At 43.6% G+C, this 25,064-nt stretch overlaps 1 protein-coding gene across 1 annotated transcript in view; it reads right to left on the bottom strand.

Moving 5' to 3' along the window:
* DNAH10 (dynein axonemal heavy chain 10) overlaps window positions 1–25,064 on the bottom strand; it is a 5,879,077-nt gene that overhangs the window by 1,471,031 nt on the left and 4,382,982 nt on the right. The window contains exons 61-62 of the mRNA XM_044069759.1: window positions 1,820–2,037; window positions 989–1,210 (exon numbers count right to left, since the gene is read on the bottom strand). Of these exons, the coding sequence (XP_043925694.1) occupies window positions 989–1,210; window positions 1,820–2,037 (440 nt within the window). The remainder of the gene's footprint in view (window positions 1–988; window positions 1,211–1,819; window positions 2,038–25,064) is intronic.

Genomic DNA, 25,064 nt, shown 5'->3' on the forward strand with positions numbered 1-25,064 from the left:
AAAGAATTCTTCCTCAAGCAGATGGCAAGAGTTAGAGGTCTGATGGGGAAGAAATAGGTAACTGGGGACATGTGTTTTGGGAGTGTAATGAGTTGCCAGATTTTAAAAATTCCATATAGAGTTCTCTGTCAGAAATATTGGATGAGCAAATGGTTGTAACTACAGAAATTATTTTTTGAGCTGTGATACAGAATTTAAATTGCCTAAACATAGCAATGTTTTATGAAGTTTAATTCTTGTGACTGCCAAAAAAGCAATCACTAGAAAATGGAAATTAAAGTCTAAATCAACTGTATCTGAAGTATTGAATATTGTGTAACACAGATGGGATCTTTAGAAAAGGGTAGGAGCAAATTACATAGCAAAAAATGGATATTGTGGGAACAATACATGTTTAATAATGTTTTGTAGGAGTGAAGTTTAAGGGAAGGCAGGAATTGATCAATTTAGGTAATGCTGAAATTATGATAAATAGACAAAAGAATATATGTGATGTATAATATTTGCAACTGGGAATATGTTAACATGGTTTGTTTTCTTTTATATAAATGAATGCTTGCCTCCGTCTTAAGTGACAATTCAATAAATGTGTTAAAAATAAAAATATATATTTATAAGGGTATTTTAATGTTTTTTACATTAACATTCTGCATTAATCAAAAGGCAGGTAACCTTCTGCAAGATGCTGAAATGTCAGGCAGAGTGCAGGGGTGATGATTCTTGTGTGAATAAATATTTTAAATACATTAACTTTATTTGGAAGTAAGTACAGTTAATGTAGCTGCTCATGTCTGCAATACATCTTGTCCAAAAATATGAAAAAAATGAGAAATATCAAGCAAACTGTGCTTGACTAATCTGTAGTCTTGTTTCAGGGCTGGTTACTACCCCTTTATTAAATGTTTACTAAATAAACACAAACTTACAAATAACAAGGTGGAAAAGTAACTTCAAAATTTTTCAAGACTAAGTGTAATAAATGACAAACCTGCTGATTTCTACATCATCGGTTAGAAGACTTTCCACCCGAAAAGGCTGGCTAAGAGGAATGCCTCGATTCAAAACATCCTTTTGCCACTGCTCATACACCATTTCATTACGGAAATCCCAGCTAAATGCACCTTCATAGCTCAAGAATGCAGCACAAAGAAGGCAGTCTCCTAATAACTTCACTCTTCTCTGTTTTAATTCTTCTAGATCATTTGTCCATCTGAAATGCACAAAAAATACATATATATATATATATATATATATATATATATACAAACTACGATCAGATTACTCTTGTTACATGCTCAGACAAATTGTTGACAGAATTTAATTCCATGCATTCATAAGATCAATTTATATTAATGAAATAGTACTTACTGAGCCACTCAACACCGGAAAGTAGAATTCTCTTCTACAAGAGCAAGCTGATTTCACATATCATAACATTTTGACATTAGAATTTGGAAAACAATCTATGTCCTATATACTCTCTATCATACTAGCTGGCAAGCCAATAAATACAATTCTCATTTGCTATATATTATTCTCTCTGTATTCTATTTATAACCTGGATAACATTTTAGCTAAATACGTGAAGTCATACAATTTTAAAGGGAGCCTTGAGTAGCTAAAGATGTATGAAACATCTGTAATATGCTATAACATTATAATCTTACAACAACCGTTGTTCGTACATCATGTAATTGTTAAAAGAAATATGAATAAATGCATCTATAGCTGAACTCAGTACTGCATTCATTGTAATAGTCAGGGTTATGGAATAAACTTTTTTTTTTCAAAATGAATTAGTTAGCTCTAGAAGATTCACCTAATATTTTCAGATCCTAATCCAGAAATAAGTTTGTCTGCTGCGATCAATCTTCTCTCCATGATCTCTGCTTCTTCTTGTAGTTGCTGTTTCTCCCTCATTGCAGCCTCATATTTATCACTAAGAGCCTTTAATTCATTTTGAATTGCAGTTAGTTCTGCCTGAATTTTTTCAAGTTCTCGTTTACTCTGATAGAAGTTACGTTCTAGTTTAGCCACCTATAACAGAGAAAAAAAAAAAACAATATGACAGGACAACTTTTTACCTTTCTATATGTGTGTCAAAATGATTTAATGTTTTTACAGCAGTAAATAATTTTATGTGATTACAAAATAATGCTCTGGGCAACACTATATACAGAAAAATTATAAGAGAAAATTAATAAAACTACTGTAGATGGTAAGTGGACATACAAAAGTTTTTTCAGATAACTTTATCTTGCCAAATTCAGTAGTTGCTGTGATGTCCCTGCACTGGCCCAGTAATCAAAGAGCCTCAATCCTCACCACTGGCAACAGTGGGGAACGTACACACTGGGAGGATGACAAGTACACATACAGTAAAGTGCAATTTCCATTAAGAACACACAGAGATCACAGTCAGTCTGCGGCTGTTTTCTCTCTCTTTCTCCAGATCCCCAATAAGACTCCCCACTGGCACACCTATAGGATTGAGATCTCAGCTGAGTGGCAAAGCCAAAACTTCCAGCACCCTCTCTGTGCAGCCAGTGCTTTGTGTCCCTGCCAGAGGAGCTGACACACACAGACACACACACACACACACACACCTTGAGATTTGATTTGCATATAAACATACACACACACACACACACACACACCTGGGAAAGGCCGGCACAGGTTCACTAGCTATGCCCCCTTCTGCCCAGACTATAAGGTAGTTCCAGCTGCGACCAGCCAACTCTTTATCAGCTACTCTAAGGTCCTTAACAAAGGGTGTCCAATCCTACTGTGTAATGCAACTAATAATCCAAATTGTAGTCTGATCAAAAGCAAGGCTATTTAAGAGTGGCCTGTACAGTGTCACCAAATAGATATGCAAGTACTCTAAGAGCTTAAATATCTCTAAAACAGACCAGTCACAATTAAAAGGTTTAAATATATTTAATAATAAATAATAAAAGAACAAGACAATACTAAATATGTATTCACGGTGACTTCAGAGTTCAAAATCACAGGAAATATTTTAAAATAACATTGCAGGACAATCTCAAACAAATAAAGAAAATGTTTAAGCTATACTTTACTATATTCCTATCTGAATCTAAAAAAGAGTTACTATGACCTAAAAACTTATTTACAGCAAGGCAAGTGCAGATGAGTGGATGTTTCCTGGTCAAAGACAAAATACAAGATGCACCGCCTCTCTCTGAAAGAGTTCTTAAATTAATATCGTATACTACTGCTGGGTTAGCTTAGATGACATCACTTTTTTTACCTGACTTTAGTTCCCAAGCTAAACCCCGACTGCAGCATTTGACATCTCCTTGTGAAAAATACATATCTCTCAGATGTTTGCAGATCCTGGAAGTCATAAAACAATAAAACACTTCTGCATCTCAAACCTAGTAATTACGTGTCTTCCAAGACAATACAAACACTTTGAGCTCTAGACATTGTGTCTACTACTGAACTGAATCTGAGAGAGAACTTTTATAGCACAATTGTAAAACAATTTAATTTCAACTTATTTTCTTGAAGTTTTGCAAATTAACCCTCTATGTTCTAGTCTCTACTGTTAAAACACATACATTTACACAATTAGAATAATTTTTATATATTTCTTTTCTAAGCCAGCAGAGCATGATGTGGTTACATTTTTAGCTCAGTTTACACATTTACACACACTTCTGTTTGAATCATAACAATATTCACAAATGACATATAATTATTTACAAAATTCCAGATAGCTGGGCTGGCAGTATTTCCATTTGTGACATTTCTTTCCCCCTAAAAACTCAAGCTAGTTTTTCAAGTGACCCTTGAGAAACATTGCTTGAGGGAGTTGACTATCTGGGAATACCTCACCACATTCCCTGTCTTGACAGCCCATCTCCATTGGCATTACTAACGCCACTGCGGTGCTGCACTGCCATATCATATGCCTGCAACCCTAGGCTCCACCTTAGTAACTTGGAATTTTGCTGGCTGGGCCGATGTAGCCATGTTAAGGGATTGTACTCTATAACTACAATGAATTTCCTTCCATACAGATAAGGATGAAGTTTCTGCAGTGCCAACACTATAGCTAGGCATTCCTTTTCTACAGCTACATAGCATTTTCCCTGGGTTGGAGCCTATGATTGACATATACCACTGGGTGCTCTTCTCCCGCCGAGGAAACCTGAGTAAGTACAGCCCCCACACCACGGTTTGAAGCATCCACCTGCACAACAAATTCTTGGCTGTAATTTGAACTGGCTAACACAGGGCATCCTCCCAAAGCTCCTTTAAGCTTTTGGAATGCTTGCTGACATGCTGAGGTCCACACTACCTTATCTGGCTTGTTTTTTTCTTGTCAGGTCTGTGAGGGGAGCTGCTATGGTACTATAATTGGGGACAGACTTTCTGTAGTACCCTGCCATCCCTAACAATGCCCTCACCTGCTTTTTGTTAACAGGGGCAGGCCATGCCTATATGGCTTCCACTTTGGCAGGTTCTGGCCTGATCTTACCATTTCCCACTCTATGTTCCAGGTAGGAGACCTCTGCCATACCCACCTGACATTTGCTGGGCTTCATGGTCAACCCTGGCCTCTGCAGTCTGTCCAGCACCTCGCTGACATGCTGAAGATGATCTTGCCAAGAAGGCTGTAGTTGGCAATATCATCCAGGTAAGCAAGGGAAAAATTCTCCTGCTAGGATATGATCTACCAGCCTCTGGAAAGTTGCTAGGGCATTTTCCATCCCAAAGGGCATCTTTGTAAACTCATACAAGCCAAAAGGAGTCACAAAGGCTGATCTCTCTCTCTCTCTAGCACTGGGAGTCAAGGGCACTTACCAGGAAACCTTGGTAAGATCAGTAGTGGTAAGATATTTAGCCCCACCCAGCTGCTCTAGGGCTTAATCCATAATAGGCATGGAGTAAGCATCTGACTCTGTGTGACTATTTAATATCCTGTAGTTCACACAGAACCTGGTGATGTCATCCTTCTTTGGTATCAGCACCACTGGGGATGCCCAGAGACTGCTAGACTCCTGGATTACCCCTATTTCCAACATTTCCTGTATCTCCTCCCTCAGAGTCTGTGTGACCCTCTCAGGCACTCTATAAGGGGTCTGCTCAATAGGTCTTTGGGGTCCTGTACCCACACTGTGTTGCACCAGGTGGGTGCACCCTGGTTTCCCAGTGAACATGTCCCCAAACTCCTGTAACATTGCTATGATTTCCTGAACTTGGGTAGGGGATAGCTGCTGGGACACTGCTTCCACTGAGGTGTCAGTCCGAGCCTCACTGGGGAGATCAGTCATCAGATTCCCCTCAGACTCCTTCTGCCATCCACTGTAAATACTCAGCACAACAGCCTCCCTATCATGGTAAGGTTTCATCATGTTAACATGGTACAATTTATGCCCCTACTTCTTGCCTAGCAGTTCTACCATGTAGTTAACATCACTGACATTCCTTACCACTTTGTAGGGTCCCTTCCAAGCTGCCTGCAGTTTAGTGTGTCTGACGGGAATGAGAACCATAACGTGCTGCCCTACAACATACTCTCTAACTCAAGCATTCCTGTCATACCAGATCTTTTTCTGCTGTTGGGCTTCTGCCAGGTTCTCCTAGGCCAAGCCCATGAGTTCCCTGAACCTTGTCTTGAGGTTTAGGATATATGCCACAATAGACTCCTTGTGGGGGATGCACACTCACCCTCCCACTCATCATGAATCAAATCTAGAGGTCCTCTCACCGGGTCTGTTTCCATATAAAGAGACCGAAGACGTATTCTTTCGAATGCGTCTTGGTCAAACTCAAAAGACTGAAATGGCAAAATATTGAAGCGGCTTTTAAGTGAATTCCTTCCCTGGGGAAAGAATTTGCTTGGCCGCTTCGTTACTTTGCCATTTCGGCACTGTAGTGTGGTCTCGGAGTTGGTATATTTAAGTAGGGGCTGTGGGGGGCGAAGGCCCAACTTAATGCAATGTTTAAAGTGTCTTATTTTTTTATTCGAACAGCGATTTTTTTCCCTTGGAAACAAATCGCTGTTCTGACAGTTTGACATTGTAAGCTTTCACTTACATAAGGTCGATTAATCACTATTCACTTTTTTAAGCATTCCGTGATCTAATCTAGACCCACCGGGTCTATATCATATGTGCAAATTGCACAAATTGCGAACGCTCATAATATTGAATGTACCGGACATCGGACTTCCTATTGTGGGGGGGCTGTGCCCCACCCCCCGCTAAGTATATATTCCAACTCCGAGATCGCACTACAGTAAGGAAAGGGCAAATAGCCCATTCTTCACTGTACCATGATCTCAGAAAAAGCACTTCAAGGTCCGGTACTTTTGATATTATGAGCATTCGCAATTTGTGCGATTCGCTCATATGATATAGACCCCCCCCTCACCCTAAGCACATACAGCAACTCAAAGGGTGAAAAACCCGTGGATTCCTGGGGAATCTCTCTGTAAGCAAAGAACAGATGGTGCAAAAATTTATCCCACTCCCTCTTGAACTGGTCTGCAAATACCTGTAGCATGGACTTGATTATATAGTTTAACCTCTCAACAAGACCATTAAGCTGGGGATAGTAGGGGGTTGTCTTTAGGTGCTTCACCCCACAGTAATTCCACAGACAAGCCAGCAGGTCTGACATGAAATTCGCACTTATTTCAGTCAGTACTTATTTTGGAAAACCTACCTGGCTGAAAATCTCTAACAAAGCATTTGCCAACTTTTCTTCTTCAATGGAGAACAGAGCCACTGCCTCAGGGTATCTGGTAGCATAACCTAGTACCAGAGGGTATACTTTTTTCCCTGTGGAGCTTGGGGTGCTCAGAGGCCCCATAATATCCATAGCCATCATCTGAAACAGCTCCTGAATCACAGGCAAAGGCATCAAAGAAGCTTTCACCTTGTATCTTGCCTTGCTTACCTTTTGGCACTGCTCTACCCTGTTACATCTCTGGAAATCCCAGACCAATAAAAGTTTGGCATAATACATCTCTTTGTACGTTTTATGCCTATATGACCTGCAAAGGAAATATTGTAGGATATGGCTAGAAGGCTCTAGGCACTACCAACTGCTGTATTCTCTCACCCTCTAGCCCTCCCTCAGGGGTCCACTCTCAATACAGTAACCCTTTGTCTCAGTATAGTGATTCCCCTTTTCCTTGACAATCAAGTGCCTCACTAGCTACCTCCCTCAGGCCTTGTAATGTAGGGTCTGACAGTTGAGCCTGTCTCAACTCTCTCTTGATAAACCTTCCCAGCTTCCTTTCCACAGGAAGTCTGGTATCCTCTGACAGCAGTGCCTCACTGTCAGCCTTAGTACTACTACTCACCTCTGCCCTTGCAGTCATTCTGAACAAGGTAACATCAGTACATACAAGCAGCTGTGGCTCACTTCCAGTCTCACTGTTACATGGTAGCTCCCTCCCTGAAGTAACCACCTCACCAGTCCTGACTGCAAGTGTGCAGTCTGTCTGGGTCTCCCCTAGGCTACCAGACCCAAATACTTGTCTTCAAGCTTGACTGCATGCAACTGCATGCACACAGGGTATTGCATTATCAAAACCATTCCCTATCAGGACATCTGCAGGAATATCCTCAAACACACCTACCTGCTGGCTTCCCTTTCCACCCACACATTCAAGGTGAACCCTAGCCAAAGGTTTGGAAAGGGGTCCCTCCTAAAGCTCTGAATGGAGTTGACTGCCCAAGCAAGTACTGCTCCTCTTTAACCATTGCAGGCTTCACAATGGTTATGTCAGAGGCTGTGTCTCTCTTATCAATGGCCTCTTTCCAATTTACTAAGATAGGATATAACCTCTTGTGGTAGTTTGGCACCCTTGTTGTCTCAAGACAACTTACTGCTGGCATTTTCTCATTCCCACTTACCGGCTCTTCCACCTTTTGTTTCCCATCTTGCTTCCATGAACATCTATATGCTACATGGCCCCTCTGGTTGCATTTGAAACATTTAACCCTTGGCCCTGGACATGTACCTGGACTAGTGGCTTCCTATGCTACTGGCAGACTCCATTGGGGCAGTCTGGGCTGCCTATCTTGGGTTCCCTTAGCCCCATGAGCAGCACTGGGTATCCCTTTCTTGTGCAGGAATGCCTTGCTTGCTAGGTATAGGTCTCCCTTCTTCCCTAACTCATCTGCAGTATTCCATTGTCTATCAGCTTAACAGATTCTCATGTCCTCAGGCAAAGTGCTAAGAGCTCGTTCCCTCAACAAAAGGTTTTCTAGCCCTTCAAACATGGTGATTTGACATCCACTCACCCACCTATGAAAATAAGTGCTTAGTTCAGCAACATATTTACACCCACATTCATCTGCCTTGTGTCTATGCTCAATAAACATTTTTTCTATAAGCTTCAGGTATAAACTTAAAACATTTTAAAAGACAATTCTTCAAAGTATTATAATTTCAGCAATCAGTATCAGACAATTTAGAAATAGCAGTTACAGCTTTATCATGGAGTAAGAAGGTCAGGAACTGTACCCAGAACCCTTGGTCAGCATTAGAAAGTTTCCACACCCTTTCAAACATATGACTGAAACTATCAAAATTCTCCCTCTCTGTAAATTGTGGAATAAATGCACTGCCCCTTGTTGCTTCACTGGTTTGGTTACTCCCTTCACCATTACCTCCATGACCCTGGCGAAGAGTCTGCATTTCCTTCTCATGTTGCCTCTGCCTATCCTTCTCCTCAGCCTCCAGATGTCACAGTTTGTCATTTTCCTCAGCCTCTTTCATTCTCTCTGCTGCTTCTACTTCCAAACATTTAGCCTCCAATTCAAGTCTCTAACTCCAGATGGATTTTTAAGTCCTTTGTGGAAAGGCTGAACTGTCCATTTTCTGAGAGTTGTACATCTCCAAGGCCAGCCTGGTTGTCCTCCTGATTGCTGGTCTATGATTCAGCTGCACCCAAGGCTACAATCATTTCTGTCTTATGTTGGCATGCACCAGTCCTTTAGCATGGCACATCTCAGTCAACTGGCTCCTTGTCAGCTTGCCATACTCCTCTGCTGGCATGCTCACCTGCTCTCTCTGACTAACTAAGCTAAGAAAAAAAAATAAAACAATTGTAATATGAAAGTCAATGTTCACACTATGGCTGATTGAGAATACAAACATCTTCAGTGACCACTGCTTACAGGTTACAGGAATTTAATATCCACACCACTACAATCCAATTAATATGTGATGTGGCTATCCCACCACTGCCAACCAAATAATATGTGACACCCCTGCACTGGCCCAGTAATCAAGGAGCCTCAATCCTCACCACTGACAACAGTCGGTAAAGTACACACTGGGAGGATGACAAGTACACACACAGTAAAGTGCAATTTCCCTTAAGAGCACACAAAGATCACAGTCAGTCTGGGGCTGGTTTCTCCCTATTTTCCAACTCCCCAATGAGACTCCCCACTGGCACACCTATAGGGTTGAGATCTCAGCTGAGTGGCCAAGCCAAAACCTCCAGCACCCTCTCTGTCCAACCAGTGTTTCATGCCCCTGCCCATGTAGCTAACATACACACACTTTGAGATTTGATTTATATACAAATACAAACTCACACACACACACACACACACACACACACACACACACACACACATACACACACGTACACGCGCGTGCACACACACACACACACACACACACACACACACACACACACACCTGGGAAAGGCTGGCAGCACAGGTTTACTAGCTCTGCCCCCTTCTGCCCAGACTATAAAGTAGTTACAGCTGCCTCCAGCCAACTCTTTATCAGCTACTCTAAGGCCCTTAACAAAGGGTGTCAAATCTTTCTGTGTAATGTTACTAATAATCCAAATGGTAGTCTAACCAAGAGCAAGACTATTTAGGAGTGGCCTGTACAGTGTCACCAAATAGATATGCCAGTATTCTAAGAGCTTAAATATCTCTAAAACAGATGAGCCACCATTAAAAGGTTTAAATATATTGAATAATAAATAGTAAAATAACAAGACAATGCTAAATATGTCTTTACAGTGACTTCAGAGTGCAAAATCACAGGAAATATTTTAAAACAGCATTGCAGGACAGTCTCAAATAAATAAAGAAAATGTCTAAGCTATACTTTACTATATTCCTATCTGAATCAGTTACTATGCTCTAAAAACTTACAGCAAAGCAAGTGCAGATGAGTGGATGTTTCCTAGTCAAAGACAAAATACAACAATGCACCGTCCCTCTCCGAGAGAGTTCTTAAATTAATATCAAATATTACTGCTGGGTTAGCTTGGATGGCATCACTTTTTCTTCCCTGACTTTAGTTCCCAAGCTAAACCCCCATTGCACCATTTGACATCTCCTTGTGAAAATACATATCTCTGAGATGTTTGCAGATCCTTGAAGTCATAAAACAATAAAACACTTCTGCATCTCAAACCTACTTCTCTTCCAAGACAATACAAAAACTTCTAGCTCTAACCATTGTGTCTGCTACTGAATTGAAACTGAAAGATAACTTTTATAGCACAATTATAAAACAATTTAATTTCAACTTATTTTCTTGAAGTTTTGCAAGTTAACCCTCTATCTGCTAGTTTGCACTGTTAAAACATATACATTAACACATCACAATATTTTATATGCATTTCCATCCTAAGTCATCAGGGAATGTTGTGGTTATATTTTAGATCCGTACTTTATACTGTTACACACACTTCTGTATGAATCATATCAATATTCACAAATAACATAGAATGTAGCTCGGCTGGCAGTATTTCCTTTTGTGACAGTTGCTATTAATATACAGTATATAATACAATACTAACAGTTATCCTATACCTACGAGTTAGGCACCTTGGATGCAACAAAAATATAATCAGGTTTTATTAATAAGGGATGTTCCATAACAATAAGAGAGGACAACAATCAAAAAAAAAAAAAAAAAAACATGCGTCTCCTTCAGAATAGTTGCTGATTCCTCTAGACCTCAACAGTCATTTTTTTCTGATATTGTGTGCCATCTTTTCCCATTTTGTTGAGCAGTTTTGTATCTTAGGATGGATTTATTTGATGAAAAGGTTGGAAATATCTCTAAAAAATGAGGGAAACATTTTTACTGTGTTCAAAAATGGCTTTTTCTGCACTCCTGTCCTGCTGAAGGTAGTACATTTTCAGTGCTACGCTTATCTATAATATAACTGTGCTGTTAAAACTATATGCTGATCTTGCCATTAGTTATCAGTGTCGACACCTACATTTCAGACTAAGTTGGTTATTGTTTACAGTACTGACCATTGTGATGTGATGACCAACACTCTAGAATGCAGCAAAAACATCTGCAGCCTGCCTTAAATATGGTAAAGCGGTATTCTACTAATTTATTTATTTATTTGACATTTGTTTACCAGGAAAGCCTGCCTGGGTCCAGGGAACCCATTTTCAGCAAAGGTCCAGAGAGAAAATCTCCAGAAGTGAATTCAAATATAATATGAACAAATATGATACTTCATAAATTAAGTCAAGATAGACAAAAAAATGTGTGATACTTCATAAAATAAGTCAAGATAGACACAAATATCAATAAAGAATGTACATCTAGATTAGCTGAATTTATGACAGGTAGAGGGGTAAACTTAGTTTGATGTTAAAGTAGCAGGCAGCAACTATTAATACAATATGATACATTATTAAATAAAAAGGACTGATGAATATTGTAGCTCGGCCCCCTCTAACATAGATGAGAAGCAGGTAGGTATTACGTTTAGATACTTTAATACATAGAAACACATCAGGATGGACAGTCACATCATAAAATGCAAACAAACTGGTTAACAGACAGACCTTATATACATACATGTTCACATCTCAACAGCTAAAATGGCAGTCAGGCTTGCACGTACTCAGTATTTATACACTTGTACAAGCCCTTGGATAGCTTCTTAAAGGTACATACACACACATTGATCTACATCCTCCCTCTTAAAAAGATTACTCTTTGTAAAAACAATATAAGAGTTAGACATGCATTACTATAGACATTAGAAACAAAACACAATATTAGAGTTAGACATGCATTACTACAGACATTAGAAATAAAACAAAATGTTAATGTCCAAGTTGCTTTGTATCTGTTACAGGGTTTAGCGATGCAACTATCTCGTAACATAACAATCTGGACCAAGTTTAGCAACAGGGACAGTCTTTGATGAACAACTCATATCAGGGACTTCTGGATTCGTCACAGGAAGAGGAATGTCCTCTGGAACTTCCTCTGGAGTTGGAACACTGGACAACTGACTATCACAGGCTATGTGCTGTGGTATAGGCTCGGACACTTTTAGTACATGCTTTCAATTCTACCTAATGTTTGTGCCTTGTGAATCCACAATGCACAATCTCGGCTCTGGACAAATACTCTTCACAACACCAATCCGATCATAACCTCAGGACATTTGCATCCTTACCACTTCTCCTTCTCGTAATGGATTGAGCGGTTTGCCGGTCCTATCATAGTAGGACTTCTGGGTTAGGCATTTCTTCAACAGATTGTTTTTCACTAATCTGTTTTTCTTGACACATGGAACCAACAATTGACTACTAATTGGTAATGTGATTTTGGTTTGTCTTGCCAGAAGTCTCAGAGCAGGTGAACCAAGATGCTTAGCACAAGAAACATTTCTGAGATTCAGGAAAACATCACTATTATCTTATTTTGACTTGTCTAGCAACTGTTTTGCACTTTGAACTGCATGCTCTGCCGAACCATTTGACTGCAGGTACTCAGGGGTACTTGTGACATGAATAAAGTCCCATGCTTCAGCAAATCTTTTGAACTGTTGGCTTGTAAACTGCGTGCCATTGTCTGAAATAACTTTGTGTGGACTACCATGTACTGCAAAGTGGTGCTTCATCTTAGTAATGACAGTACTGGATGCTAGGTTAGGAAGTAGGTCAATCTTGAACCAAGAAGTAAGAGTCTACTAACACCAATAATAGTGACCATTCCACTAAAAAATGTCTGCAGCTACTGACAAACAAAGTAGTTCTGGAATCTGGTTTAGCTGAAGTGGTTCCTTCTGTTGAGGTGGCTTGGTACTATTACATATGGAACAAGATGAAAGTGCTCTCTCAATGTCTTGTGACATAGATGGCCAAAATACTACTCCTCTCACTCTTCTTGTGGTAAAGACGGTTACTGGTGACCATGATGCAAGACAGTTATGTACTCAGGTTGCAAGGAACAATTACATTTGGACCTTTCATAATGATACCTTTGACAGACAAAATCTCATCTGTGTACAGAAAATAAGGTTGCACTTCTTGAGGTAAACTAGATTGCTTTGCCAGGCATTCCTTGACTGATAAAGTGGTTGAGCCTCTGTAAAATTGGATCTATGGCTGTGTGATCTCAAGACGTGTGGGTTTCAGACTTCAAGGTTCTCATTCTCATTCTCATGCTGTTCTGTGGTGTTTCTGGGTGATCTGGATAATGTATCAGCAAGATAAAGAAGTTTGTCTTTCTTGTGGACAAGGGTGAAATTATACTTTTGCAATCTCAGCGGCATGCATAGCAGTTGGGCTGGAGTGGAATGCATAGGCTTTCTCAAGATAGTGACTAGAGTGTGGACTGTTTCAATCTGGATAGGTCTACCATAAACATAATCATGGAACTTCGAACATGCAAACACAATTAACAAAAGCTCTTTCTGTATCTGGGCATACTGCTGTTCAGCTTAGGTAAGAGTTCTCGATGCATATGCAACAGGTTGATCCTCTTGTAGAATGACTGCACTAAGATCACATTTCAAAGCATCACAGGAAAGTGTAATTGATTTGTGAACATCATAGCATTTTCAAGTTGGTGGACTAGCAATTCTCTGTTTCAGGACATCAAATACTCTTTGATACTGCTCTAACCAAGACTAGGATACATCTTTATGTGTCAGCTCTCCAAGTGGTGCTGAAAGTTGGCTCAAGTCTGGAATAAACTTGCCTAGTTAGTTGACCATGCCATGAAAATGTTGCAAGGCTTGAACATTGTCTGGAGTTAGCATGTTGAGAATGTCTGTTTGGTTTGGAGGGTCTAGTCATAGGCTTGAGCTAGTAAATAAATGACCAATGTAAGTAACCCCTTGTAGTCTGAATTTGCATTTCTGTGGCTTGAGCTTAAGATTCATTTGACGTGCCCTTTCTAGAACTTTTCTGAGGTTTCTGTTATGTCCTGCTTCACCATTACCTCCTATTAGTATGTCATATACTATAATAGCACAAGGATACCCAGAAAAAACTTGCTCCATTGCATGTTGAAAGACTTCACTTGTGGAATGTATCCCAAATGTCATTCTCAAAAATCTGTACTTGCCAAATGGAATACTGAAAGTAGTGAGTATTCAGGATTTTTTGTCAAGCTGAATTTGCCAAAATGAACTCTTTGTATCTAAGACAGGAAAAACAGTGGCATTTGGCATCAAGGTTGTGCTTGTTTGACTGTGAGCATTGGATGAAGAGGTCTTTTTAGTGCTTTTTTCAAATCTTGTGGGTCAATAGATATTCTGATGTCATCTGAGCTTTTCTTATGAGCTACCACCATGGAAGATACCCATTCAGTTACAGTTGCAACAGGACAAATTACACCTTGTTGCACCATTTTACTCAGCTTTGACTATGTCCTGCATGGCTATTGGAACTTTTCATGCTGGCCTGATAACTGGACTGACCTCTGGTTATAATTTCATGGAGTACACAACTGGAAGTTTGCCTAGTTTGTCTTCGAAAAGATCAGAATAGGTGGAACAAATGTCCTGGGCAAAATTAGAGTTGTGGTCTTTTAAACTAACGTGGACTTCCTTATTAAATGAAAGCAATCCCATTTTCAAACTGTCTCTGAGCCCTAATAATGACTGGATGTGCCTATCACATAAAATAAGAAGTTACGTACTCACCATAACGTTTCATGTTTGTTGTCCATCTCACCTTCATTCTATGCTGGTTGGGTTCAGAACCGAGCATCGGTTCTGACTCGGTCCAATTCAAAAGCTCGAGAACTTCCACCCGCTCAAGGCTATGCCCTATCCCATGATGCTCAGGGAAGATTACCCAGATCTTGTTTGCAAGAGAAAGCATAAATATCATGCAACAGTGAATCAGCTTGTATAGATAAGACCCAGAAGGGAATCAGAGACTCCATAATCCAATTAAAAATAGAAATATCTGCCCGATCCTCCAGAAGCAAAGGAGGGTGAAGGAGGGTGGGATGCAACAATGAAGGTGAGATGGACAACAAACATGGAACGTTATGGTGAGTACATAACTTCTTAATGTTATGTTGTCCTATCTTGCCTTCATTCTGTGCTGGTTGGGACAGCCATCCCTAGCGGTTTCTTTCTTGGGTGGCTCAATGGAATAAACTCTTCAGAACAGTGGACCCAAAGGAAGTCCTGTTCTGGGAGGCCACATCTACTTTGTAATGAGTGATAAAGGTATGAGGTCTTACCCATGTGACTGCTGCACAAATAAAATCCAAAGGGAGTCTGGCCTAGTAGGCAGAGGAAGTTGCAATAACTCTTGTGGAATGGCCCTTCACTTTGCCTGGTAATTGTCTGTTTTGAGTGCTGTATGTGAAAGAAATAAAATCTGTGAGCCATTTTGACAGTGTCACTTTTGAGATTGGCAATCCTTTATTTTTATCCGAAAAAGACACAAAAAATTGGTCCAACTTTCTGAAATCTTTAGTTCTATGCATGAAGAAGCATAACTGCCTATGCACATCCATCTGGTGTAATCTATATTCTGCCCTGTTGCAATAGTTTGGGAAGAACACTGCTAATTCAATAGATTGATTTAGATTTGTCTCTGAGTATACCTTAGGTAGAAAGGAAGGATTAGTACATAAAGAGACTATGTCTTTGTGAAAAACTATGTAAGGAGGACGTATAGATAGAGCTTGGAGTTCAGATACTCGTTTGGCAGAGGTAATAGCCACCAAGAAAAGTGTCTTCCATGACAAAAACTTTATGTCACATGATGATGCAGGTTCACAGGGAGGGAAAATTAAGGCGGACAGAAGAAAAGTTAGATCCCATGGAGCTGGAGATTCTCTGACTGGAGGTCTTAGCAGGAAAGTTCCTTTTAGAAAGGCCTTACAGAGTTTGTGGGACATGATTTTCAGTCCCATTTCCCCAACATGAAAGTTGGATATAGCGGCTAACTGGACTCTAATTGTAGCTGCTGCTGCACCCTCGTTAAAAAGTTTAGAGGGAAATTCTAGCATTGCTGTAGTGGGAGCCATAAAGGGATCTATATTGTTTTTGGAGGCCCAGTGTGAAAATCTTTTCCATTTACTAGAGTATAGTTTTCTGGTAGAAGGCTTATGAGAAGAAATCAAAATATGTCTAACTGCCGGGGAGATGTCATGGAACCTAGCTATTTGTGGAACTGGAGCAGCCACACTGTCAACTTTAGGGTCTGGATGGATGGAACTTCCCAAACGAATGGGTCAGAAGGTCTGGAACTGAGTCCAGGATCCATGGTTCCTCCTGGAGATGGGTCTACAGAAAGGGGAACCAAATTTGCCAAGGCCAGTATGGTGCAATGAGAACCAATGTGCTTCTCAAGGTGTTAGCTTTCTGAAGAACCTTTAGTATAAAGGGAAAAGGAGGGAAGGCGTAAAGTAGTCCTGGGAGGAAATTATGTACAAGCGCATCCCTTGGTGACTTCCCCAGAGGGGGAATTAGGGCAAAGTAGCTGCTGCATTTAATATTCATGAACATGGCGAAAAGATTGCAACAGGGCTGGCCCCATTTGCAAAAAATCTCTTCCACAACCTCTTGTTTTAGGGACCACTCATGAGGCATCAGAATAACTCTGCTGAGTTTGTTTGTTATCATGTTGGATTTCCCCAGGATGTGCTTTACTGCCAGAAAATGTTGAGAAGAGACAGCCCATTGCCATACTCTTTGTGCCTCTCGACACAGAGGGTAGGATTTGGTTCCTCCTTGTTTATGTACCACACTACTGACATGTTGTCTGTCTGAATTGCAAAAGTTCCTATTGGGAGAGAGTCCTGGAATGCTTGCAATGCGTACAGCACCACTCTCATCTCTAGGACATTGATTTGCAAATGGTTCTCATTTTTCAGCCAGGTGCCTTGGACAGTCTTTCCCAGATAATGTCCCACCCTGTCTGAGAAGTGTCGGTGGTCAGTGTGGCTGTTGGTTGTGAAAAAACAAATGGACGGCCCATGGTCAACTGAGTCATTTAAAGCCACCACCGTAGGTCCTTTTGCATGACTGTGATAATGATCTTGTGTGACAGTGGAAGATCTTGCATGGACCACTGGGAGAAAAGTAGCCAGTGAAGGACTCTGATGTGCAAATATGCTAGAGGTACAAAAATGATTGCAGCTGCCATGGTGCCCAGAACCTGCAAGACAGTCTTTGTCTGTACTCTTCTTTTGGATATCAAGCTCTTAATTTGATGGTGTAGGGACTGAATCCTTTCGGGGGTACGTTTGGCCAACATTTTCCTTGAGTCTAACTTTGCACCTAATAATATAAGATGCTGTGAAGGCAACATGGCAGGTTTTTTGAAATTTATTGTAATGCCTAGCTTGGAACAGAGATGAATGGTTTCATCCCTTGCTTGCACTAGTAGATGATTGGTGGTGGTGGTTAGGAGCCAGTCGTCTAGGTATGGAAACACACAGAATCCTAGATGCCTCAAGTGAGCCCTAACCACTGCCATCCATTTGGTGAACATTCTGGGGCCTGTAGTGAGACCAAAGGGCAGGGCTTGAAACTGGTAATGACTGGCTCCCAGCTAAAAGCGTAAGTGTCTCCTGGATCACCTGTTCATTTTTATGTGGTAGTAAGCATCCTGGAGCTCTATTGAGTACATCCAATCATTTTTCCCCAGAAAGGGAAATACTGACTGCAGTGTCACCATCCGGAACTTTGATTTCTTGAAGAACTTATTTAGTCTGCTGAGACCCAAAATGGGTCTCCAGTCCCCTGTCTTTTTTGGAACTAAGAAGAACCTTGAATAAGTTCTGGATCCAATCTGGTCTGCAGGGACATATAGGATGACTCTTTTTTTTCTAGAAACTTCTGGATATCTAATGTTGCATAGTCCATCTGATTGGGTGGAATATCTGGGATGGATTGCTTTTCCAAAGGGGGAGTGGAAAACGGTATGTAATAAGCTCTGGATATGATCATTTGTAGCCACTTGTCTTGTGTAATTTCTAGCCAGGCGTTTGGATACAATGTTACGTGTTTCCCGACTGCTTCCAGAGACAGACAGGCGGGCCTCCACTCAGGAAAGAATCCCTGCCACCCTGGTTCTGCAGACCCCCTCTGCCGCAAGATCGGCGTCTTTCATTGTTACTTCCCATTATGCCCCTGGGGGAAGAGTCAACATGTGCATCTGGAAATACTCTTTGGGACTTGTGGAGCCACATTTTACTCCCTCTCTGACCTTTGGGGTAAGGTCTAGTAGGGACAGAAAATGGACTCCTACGGCAGACAGTCTTTCCCTCCTGTTAACACCTGGTCAAGGTCTCTTTGATTTTTGGCCCAAACAATGATGACCCATCAAAAGGGGCATTAGTGAAGGAAGACTTGAATGGTTCAGCAAAGTTACATAGATGCATCCAGGAATGTCTCCTTTAGGAAATTCCTGTACCTGCTGCCCTGCTCAATCCATCGGCTGCATATGAAATCAGTCGCATGGAGGAGTTAACCATGGAGTTTAGGGCGGAGAGCTAAGAGGAAACTTTATCTGAAACCCCAGCAGCTACAGTACCCCTGAAGGGTAGCTCCTAACTCTTTCAGGAGATCCCTTTGTAGTCTTGTAAAATGGGTCAACTAATTCAGCGATCGAAGCGTAAATGCCACTGAAGAAAATTAGAAGTTATGTACTTACCATAACGTTCCATCTGAGTAGGTGGATTCATTTGTCTGCAACCTGTGGATTATGGATCTGATATTGGATCTGAACCGGCATGGTTTATCCAGCTATGGATCCAAGCTCCTAGCTCCTCCCCTCACCCATAATGCCCTGCTCTCCCTACATGACCTCAGATCGAGTTTGCCCTGTATCCAATACCCTAACCAAAGGGTAACACATTCTATGCAGGAAACTGACAAGGCCAGGGGGATAGGAGGGCGGGATGGTTGCAGACAAATGAATCCACCTACTCAGATGGAACGTTATGGTAAGTACATAACTTCTAAATCTGAAGTAGGAGAATTCATTTGTCAGCAACCTGTGGGACAGAGTCCCCAGCTACCTGAGTCTTGGGCGGCCGTCATGGAAGGATATTCAGGAGCACCACGGAGCCAAAGGATGCTCTACCTCTAGACGTGATATCCAGCTTGTAATGAGAAATAAAGGTATGAGATGAAGCCCAAGTGGCTGCTGAACAAATGTCATCCAGAGGAATCCTAGCCTTATAGGCCGCTGAGGTAGAAACAGACCGGGTCGAATGAGCATGGACTCCCTCCGGTGCGGACCTCCCGGAAGATTGGTAAGCTAATAGAATACACTGGGAAATCCAGCGTTACAAGGAGACTTTGGAAATTGGTTTACCTAGATTGAATTTGGCAAAGGAAATGAACAATTGGTCGGATTGCCTATGACCAGCTGTCCTGTTAAGATAAAAACAAAGCTGCCTGTGAACATCCAAGGAATGCAGCTTGTATTCGCCTTTGTTCTGATATTTAGGAAAGAAAACAGGGAGGTTGATGGACTGATTAATGTTTGCTTCCGAAGCTACCTTAGGAAGAAAGGAGGGATTGATCTTGAGGTACACGCGGTCCGGATGGAAGATCAAGTAAGGCGGCTTCATGGACAGGGCTTGAAGTTCCGAAACTCTTTTGGCTGAAGTAATGGCTACTAAAAATGCAGTCTTAAGAGATAAGAATTTTAGATCTACTGTGGACGCGGGCTTGAAGGGGGGAGCGGTCAAGGCCTGAAGAACCAAGGAAAGATCCCATGGTGGAACCGCCTGCTTGACAGGGGGTCTAAGCAGAAAGGTGCCTTTTAGGAAGATTTTACATAATTTGGCAGACATAAGAGGCCCAGAGTCATGACCAACATGATAATGCGAAATGGCCGCTAGCTGAACTTTGACCGTGGAACTACTGGCGCCATCATTAAAAAGAGTGGTAAGGAAGTCTAGAACCAAAGGAAGAGGAACCGTGAAGGGATCTAGACCTTGCCGCTCCACCCAAATGGAGAATCGCTTCCATTTACTGCGGTAAATTTTTCTGGTAGAGGGTTTATGAGCCGCTACCAGAATGGCCTTAACGGGAGAAGAAATACCTGGAGTCCTGATTAGGAGTGGAACTGGAGCAGCCAAGCAGTCAGCTTCAGGTTGTCCAGGTTCGGAGTTGGTAGGTACGATGGGTGTGATATCAGATCCGGAATGGGATCTAGAATCCAAGGTGGATTCACTGAGTGAGACCTTAGGTAAGGGAACCAGATCTGCCGAGGCCAGAATGGGGCTATGAGGATCATTCTGCACCCCAACCGAGAGGCTTTCTGAAGAACCTGGAGCATCAGAGGCAGAGGGGGGGTATGCGTAAAGAAGACCGGGAGGCCAAGCATGCACCAGAGCGTCTCTCAGGGAATCCCCTGGAGGAGGGATTAGAGCGAAAAAACTGTCGCACTTGGTGTTTAAGGGAGAAGCAAAGAGATCGCAACAAGGAGTTCCCCAATGTGCGAAGATACGTTTTGCTACTTGAGCATTGAGAGACCACTCGTACGGGGAGAGAATGGTGCGACTGAACTTGTCCGCAAGGATGTTGGACCGACCCGGAATATGCATTGCGATGAGAAAGCGGTTGGTGGAGATCGCCCATTCCCACACTCTCATGGCTTCTCGACATAAAGGGTAAGACCTGGTTCCCCCCTGTTTGTTGATGTACCAGACCACCGACATGTTGTCTGACTGAATCGCAATTGTTCCCAGGGGGAGAAAGGCTTGAAGTGCTTGCAACTCCAAGAGCACCGCCCTCATCTCCAGAACACTGATATGCAGGGAGGTCTCTGAGTCGTTCCACGTGCCTTGGACCGTCCGACCCGCAAAATGCCCCCCCCCACCCGAGGCGGGAGGCGTCCGTGGTCACTGTGGCAAGAGGGGGAGATGCACAAAAGGGATGGCCTCCGTGGAGATCCTCGGAATGGAGCCACCACAAGAGAGACCGTTTGCAAGCCTTGCTGATTGCAATGGGGTGATGCAGAGGGAGAGAAAGATATGACCATTGTACTTGAAGCATCCACTGAAGTACCCGCATGTTCAAGCGGGCGAGTGGGAGAAGAGAAATCGCTGCCACCATGGACCCTAGTGCCCTCAGGACCAATTCCGCCGGAACTGAGTTGGAGTGGAGGATGACCCGCATCTGGAGTCGCAGATTCCGAATTCTGTCGGTTGTGAGGAAGGCTCTTAACTTCCTCGTGTCTAACCTGGCACCTATGAATTCTATCAACTGAGTAGGGGCCAGGCTGAACTTTTCTACGTTTATCGTGATGCCTAGGCAGGGAGCTAGATGAAGAAAGGAGTCTCTTGCCAAGGATAGTAGATGCCTTGTTGGGGCGGTGAGAAGCCAGTCGTCCAGGTACGGAAAGACCTGCACCCCCTGAAGCCTCAGGTGAGCCGCAACCACTGCTAATACTTTGGTGAACACCCTGGGGGCTGTGGTGAGACCAAAGGGAAGGACCCCTGAACTGGTAGTGACTGGCTCCCAGCCGGAAGCGAAGAAACCTCCTGGATCATCTGTCCATTAGTATGTGGTAGTACGCATCCTTGAGGTCTATAGAGCACATCCAGTGATTCTCTCCCAGAAGGGGGAGGATGGATTGTAAAGTGATCATCCGGAACTTCTCCTTGGGAACTGCCAGGTTTAATAGGGACAGGTCTAAAATGGGTCTTATGTCCCCCGTCTTTTTTGGCACTAAAAAGAACCTGGAGTAGAACCCTGATCCGTTCTGGTCTGGGGGGACGGGCTGGATGGCTCTTTTCCTCAGCAGATAGCCAATTTCTGCTGAGGTGGCCTCCCTCTGATCGGGTGGAACGTCGGGGAGGGATTTTGGTTTTGGGACGTGAAGAAAAGGGATTTTGTATCCTCTGGATATAATGCGGAGGACCCAGCGGTCTGATGTTATGGACTCCCATGCCGCTAGGTGCTCCGAAAAACGTCCCCCGACTGCCTCCAGAGTGGAGCAGTCGGGCAACCCCTCAGGGTTGCTGCGCGGGCCGTTCAGAGAAAGGTTCTCTGGACCCGAAATTCCTGGGAGCCCCTCTGCCCCTGGGGCGGCGTCCTCCCTGTCCTCCTCTGCCACGGAAGGACTGGTTGTCCGGAGCGGGTTGGGATTGCTGCGACTTCTGGAACCACATCTTCTTCTGGCCCTTTTGGTTCCAAGAGTAGGACCTCTGGGGCACAGAGAAGCGGACTCCGACGGCAGACAGCGTCTTCCCGTCCTTCTCGCTCTGGACCAAGGTGTTGCGAACCGTCTTGCCAAAAAGGGCAGAACCGTCGAAGGGGGCGTTTGTGAATGACGCCTTGAAAAGCTCTGTGAAATCGCAATGGCGGAGCCAGGCCTGGCGTCTTGTGACTAGGCCTACTCCTGCAGCTCTAGCGGCTCCCTCAGTAGCATGGGAAAGTAACCACATAGAGGTATTGGTCACGGACCGAAGAGTGACCATATGGGTGGAGTGCAAAAGTTTGTCCTCCTCCGACATGGACTCTGGGGGGGATGCAGCGTATTTTTTGATAAGATCACGCTGCATCCTAATAACATGTGCCAGATAGTTGAGCGCCCTCACTGAAAAGGTCGCTGAACTAAACATTCGCTTCCCCAAGCGGTCCATCATCCGAGACTCCTTGCTCGGAGGATAAACTGAGGGACTCTCCTGAGCGAGTTCCCTCTTAGTGGCTGCTGTCATCAACATAGCATCTACTGGGGGCCCTTACTCCAGTGGGCATGGTCAGCAGGGGGGCTAAAAATCCTGTCGGGCCTCTTGGGGACTGGCTCCATGGTGTCCGGTTCCTTCCACGCCCTGGTGGTAATGAGGTCCACCAGGGGGTCGGCAGGAGGGGACACCCAAGAGGTAGACGGGCCCGTTTCAAATGCCTCCAAGAACACGGACTCATCCGAGGAAGACTTTGGGGCAGACCACCCACCTCTTATGCGAAGCATTTCCATGATGTCTCCAAAGGAGACATCCTCGGGGGGTGATCTTGGGGAGCCTTCCCCTTCCTCCAAGTTCGTGTCTTCAGTTAAAGACTCGGGGGAGTCTATGTGCCTCCTTTTACACATGTGCTTGCGAGGTGCTTCCTCGGGGGGGCTGTCCGAGGAGCCCTCGCAAGCAGTGTCTAGTTCCAAAGGAACTGCTTGGGGCATTGAAACAGGCTGTCCCAGTGATGGTGATGGAAGCCTGACCCAGAGCAGATGGAGTGCGGGACGGAGCCGAAGCAAGTGCCGGGGGTCCGGAAGCCCTCAACAGAGCCCTCTCCACTACATCAAAAGCCGAAGGGGAGCCAGCCTCGACCAAAGGATCTGACAGTCGGCTCCCCCTCGGATCCGAGGAGTGGATCGGAGCCAGCGCCGAGCCCCTCGGATCCGAGGGACCAGTGCGCTCCGACACGGACGGCGCCGAAGGCACACTGAGTCCCCCGGATCCGAAGCTTGGAGCAAGGCTCCGAGAGGTCGGATCTGAAACACTCGAGGGCAGGGTCGGATCCGAAGTACCTAGTACTGTCGGCGCCGAGCCACCCCCGGCTCCGAAGCTGCCCGGCTCCGAGCGCTCCGAGCCCGGGTAGCGGGTCGGAGAAGGAGCTATAGGCTTGAAAAATGGGGTCGAGCTCCCCCCCGGGGGGGGGGGGGAGGCAGGAGCACTCCCATCTGCATCTGGGCCTGGATGAACCTTCGCATCATCCGGTCCAGATCAGCATCGGAGAGACTATAGGTAGACCTCGATGAGGCTACCGAGGTAGGCCTTGAGTACCGCCTCGATAGCCTCGAAGGAGGTCGGGTCTCTTCCTCCTCAGGCCTCGGTGAAAAGGATGGGGACCGGAGCCGAGGAGGAGGAGAACCAGCAGCCATAGAGGCCGGAGAAGAAGCCCGCTTAGCCGGCGGGGCCCGAGACGGAGGTCTCGGCCCGCCGCTTGTGGTGCTTCTCTCTCCGGTCCTTCTTCCTGGCTTCCCTCTCCTCTGAACCTGTAGAGGGAGTTTGAATCCCGGGAGGAGGAGGGGGAGCAGGTAAGGCAGGAACCGCCGGAGCGGTAACTACCAAAGGGGCGGAGGCCGAAGCCGAGTCCGGGGGTAAGAGTCCTGCCAAGACCAGCTTCGACCTCCGCTCCTTCAATGCCCTGGGGTTGAACCCTGCACAGATTGAACATCCAGAGGTGAAGTGTTCAACCCCAAGGCATCGAACGCACCGAGTGTGGCCATCAGCAGGGGATAGCTTATGGCCACACTCGGAGCATTTTGAAAAGATTGCCTTTGGGGCCTCAGACATTTTTTTTTTTTTAAACAAAAATAAAGTTAAAAAGTAAAATTAACCACTCACACAGAAGGCCCCAAAGAAACCACATGCACACAAGCTACGTTACCAGCGAGGGGAGGGTGCTAAAAGTTAACTAATTTTTATTTATTTATTTATTTTATTTTACATTTGTTGAGTAGCTGGACATGTATCCTTTTCAGTAGAGGCCCGGGAAAGCTCCAGTACAGGCAATAAACAATAATTTGGCAAATAAAGCATTAATATAAAATCAATCAATTTCAAAACAAAAAAAAAAATATAGAAAAAGATAATATATTATACTACTGTATTATTATATATAAAACAGAAAACTATAACACTACTACTAATATATACTACTGTATTAAAACAGAAAAATAACACAAGATGAAGTTAAAAGGTTGCTGGTAAAGTCTAAGATATAAATCTCAAACTATTGGAGGAGCTAAAATTAGGTAAATGAGGACATGGTTTCAGTCGGGATTAGCACAAGGACACAACCACTGTGCTTTAAGATGTTCAGAGGTAGAGTTTGATT

This window comes from Protopterus annectens, chromosome 4.part0 (assembly GCF_019279795.1).
Source record: "Protopterus annectens isolate FY-2018-M chromosome 4.part0, PAN1.0, whole genome shotgun sequence".
In the NCBI taxonomy this organism is placed as follows: Eukaryota; Metazoa; Chordata; order Ceratodontiformes; family Protopteridae; genus Protopterus; species Protopterus annectens.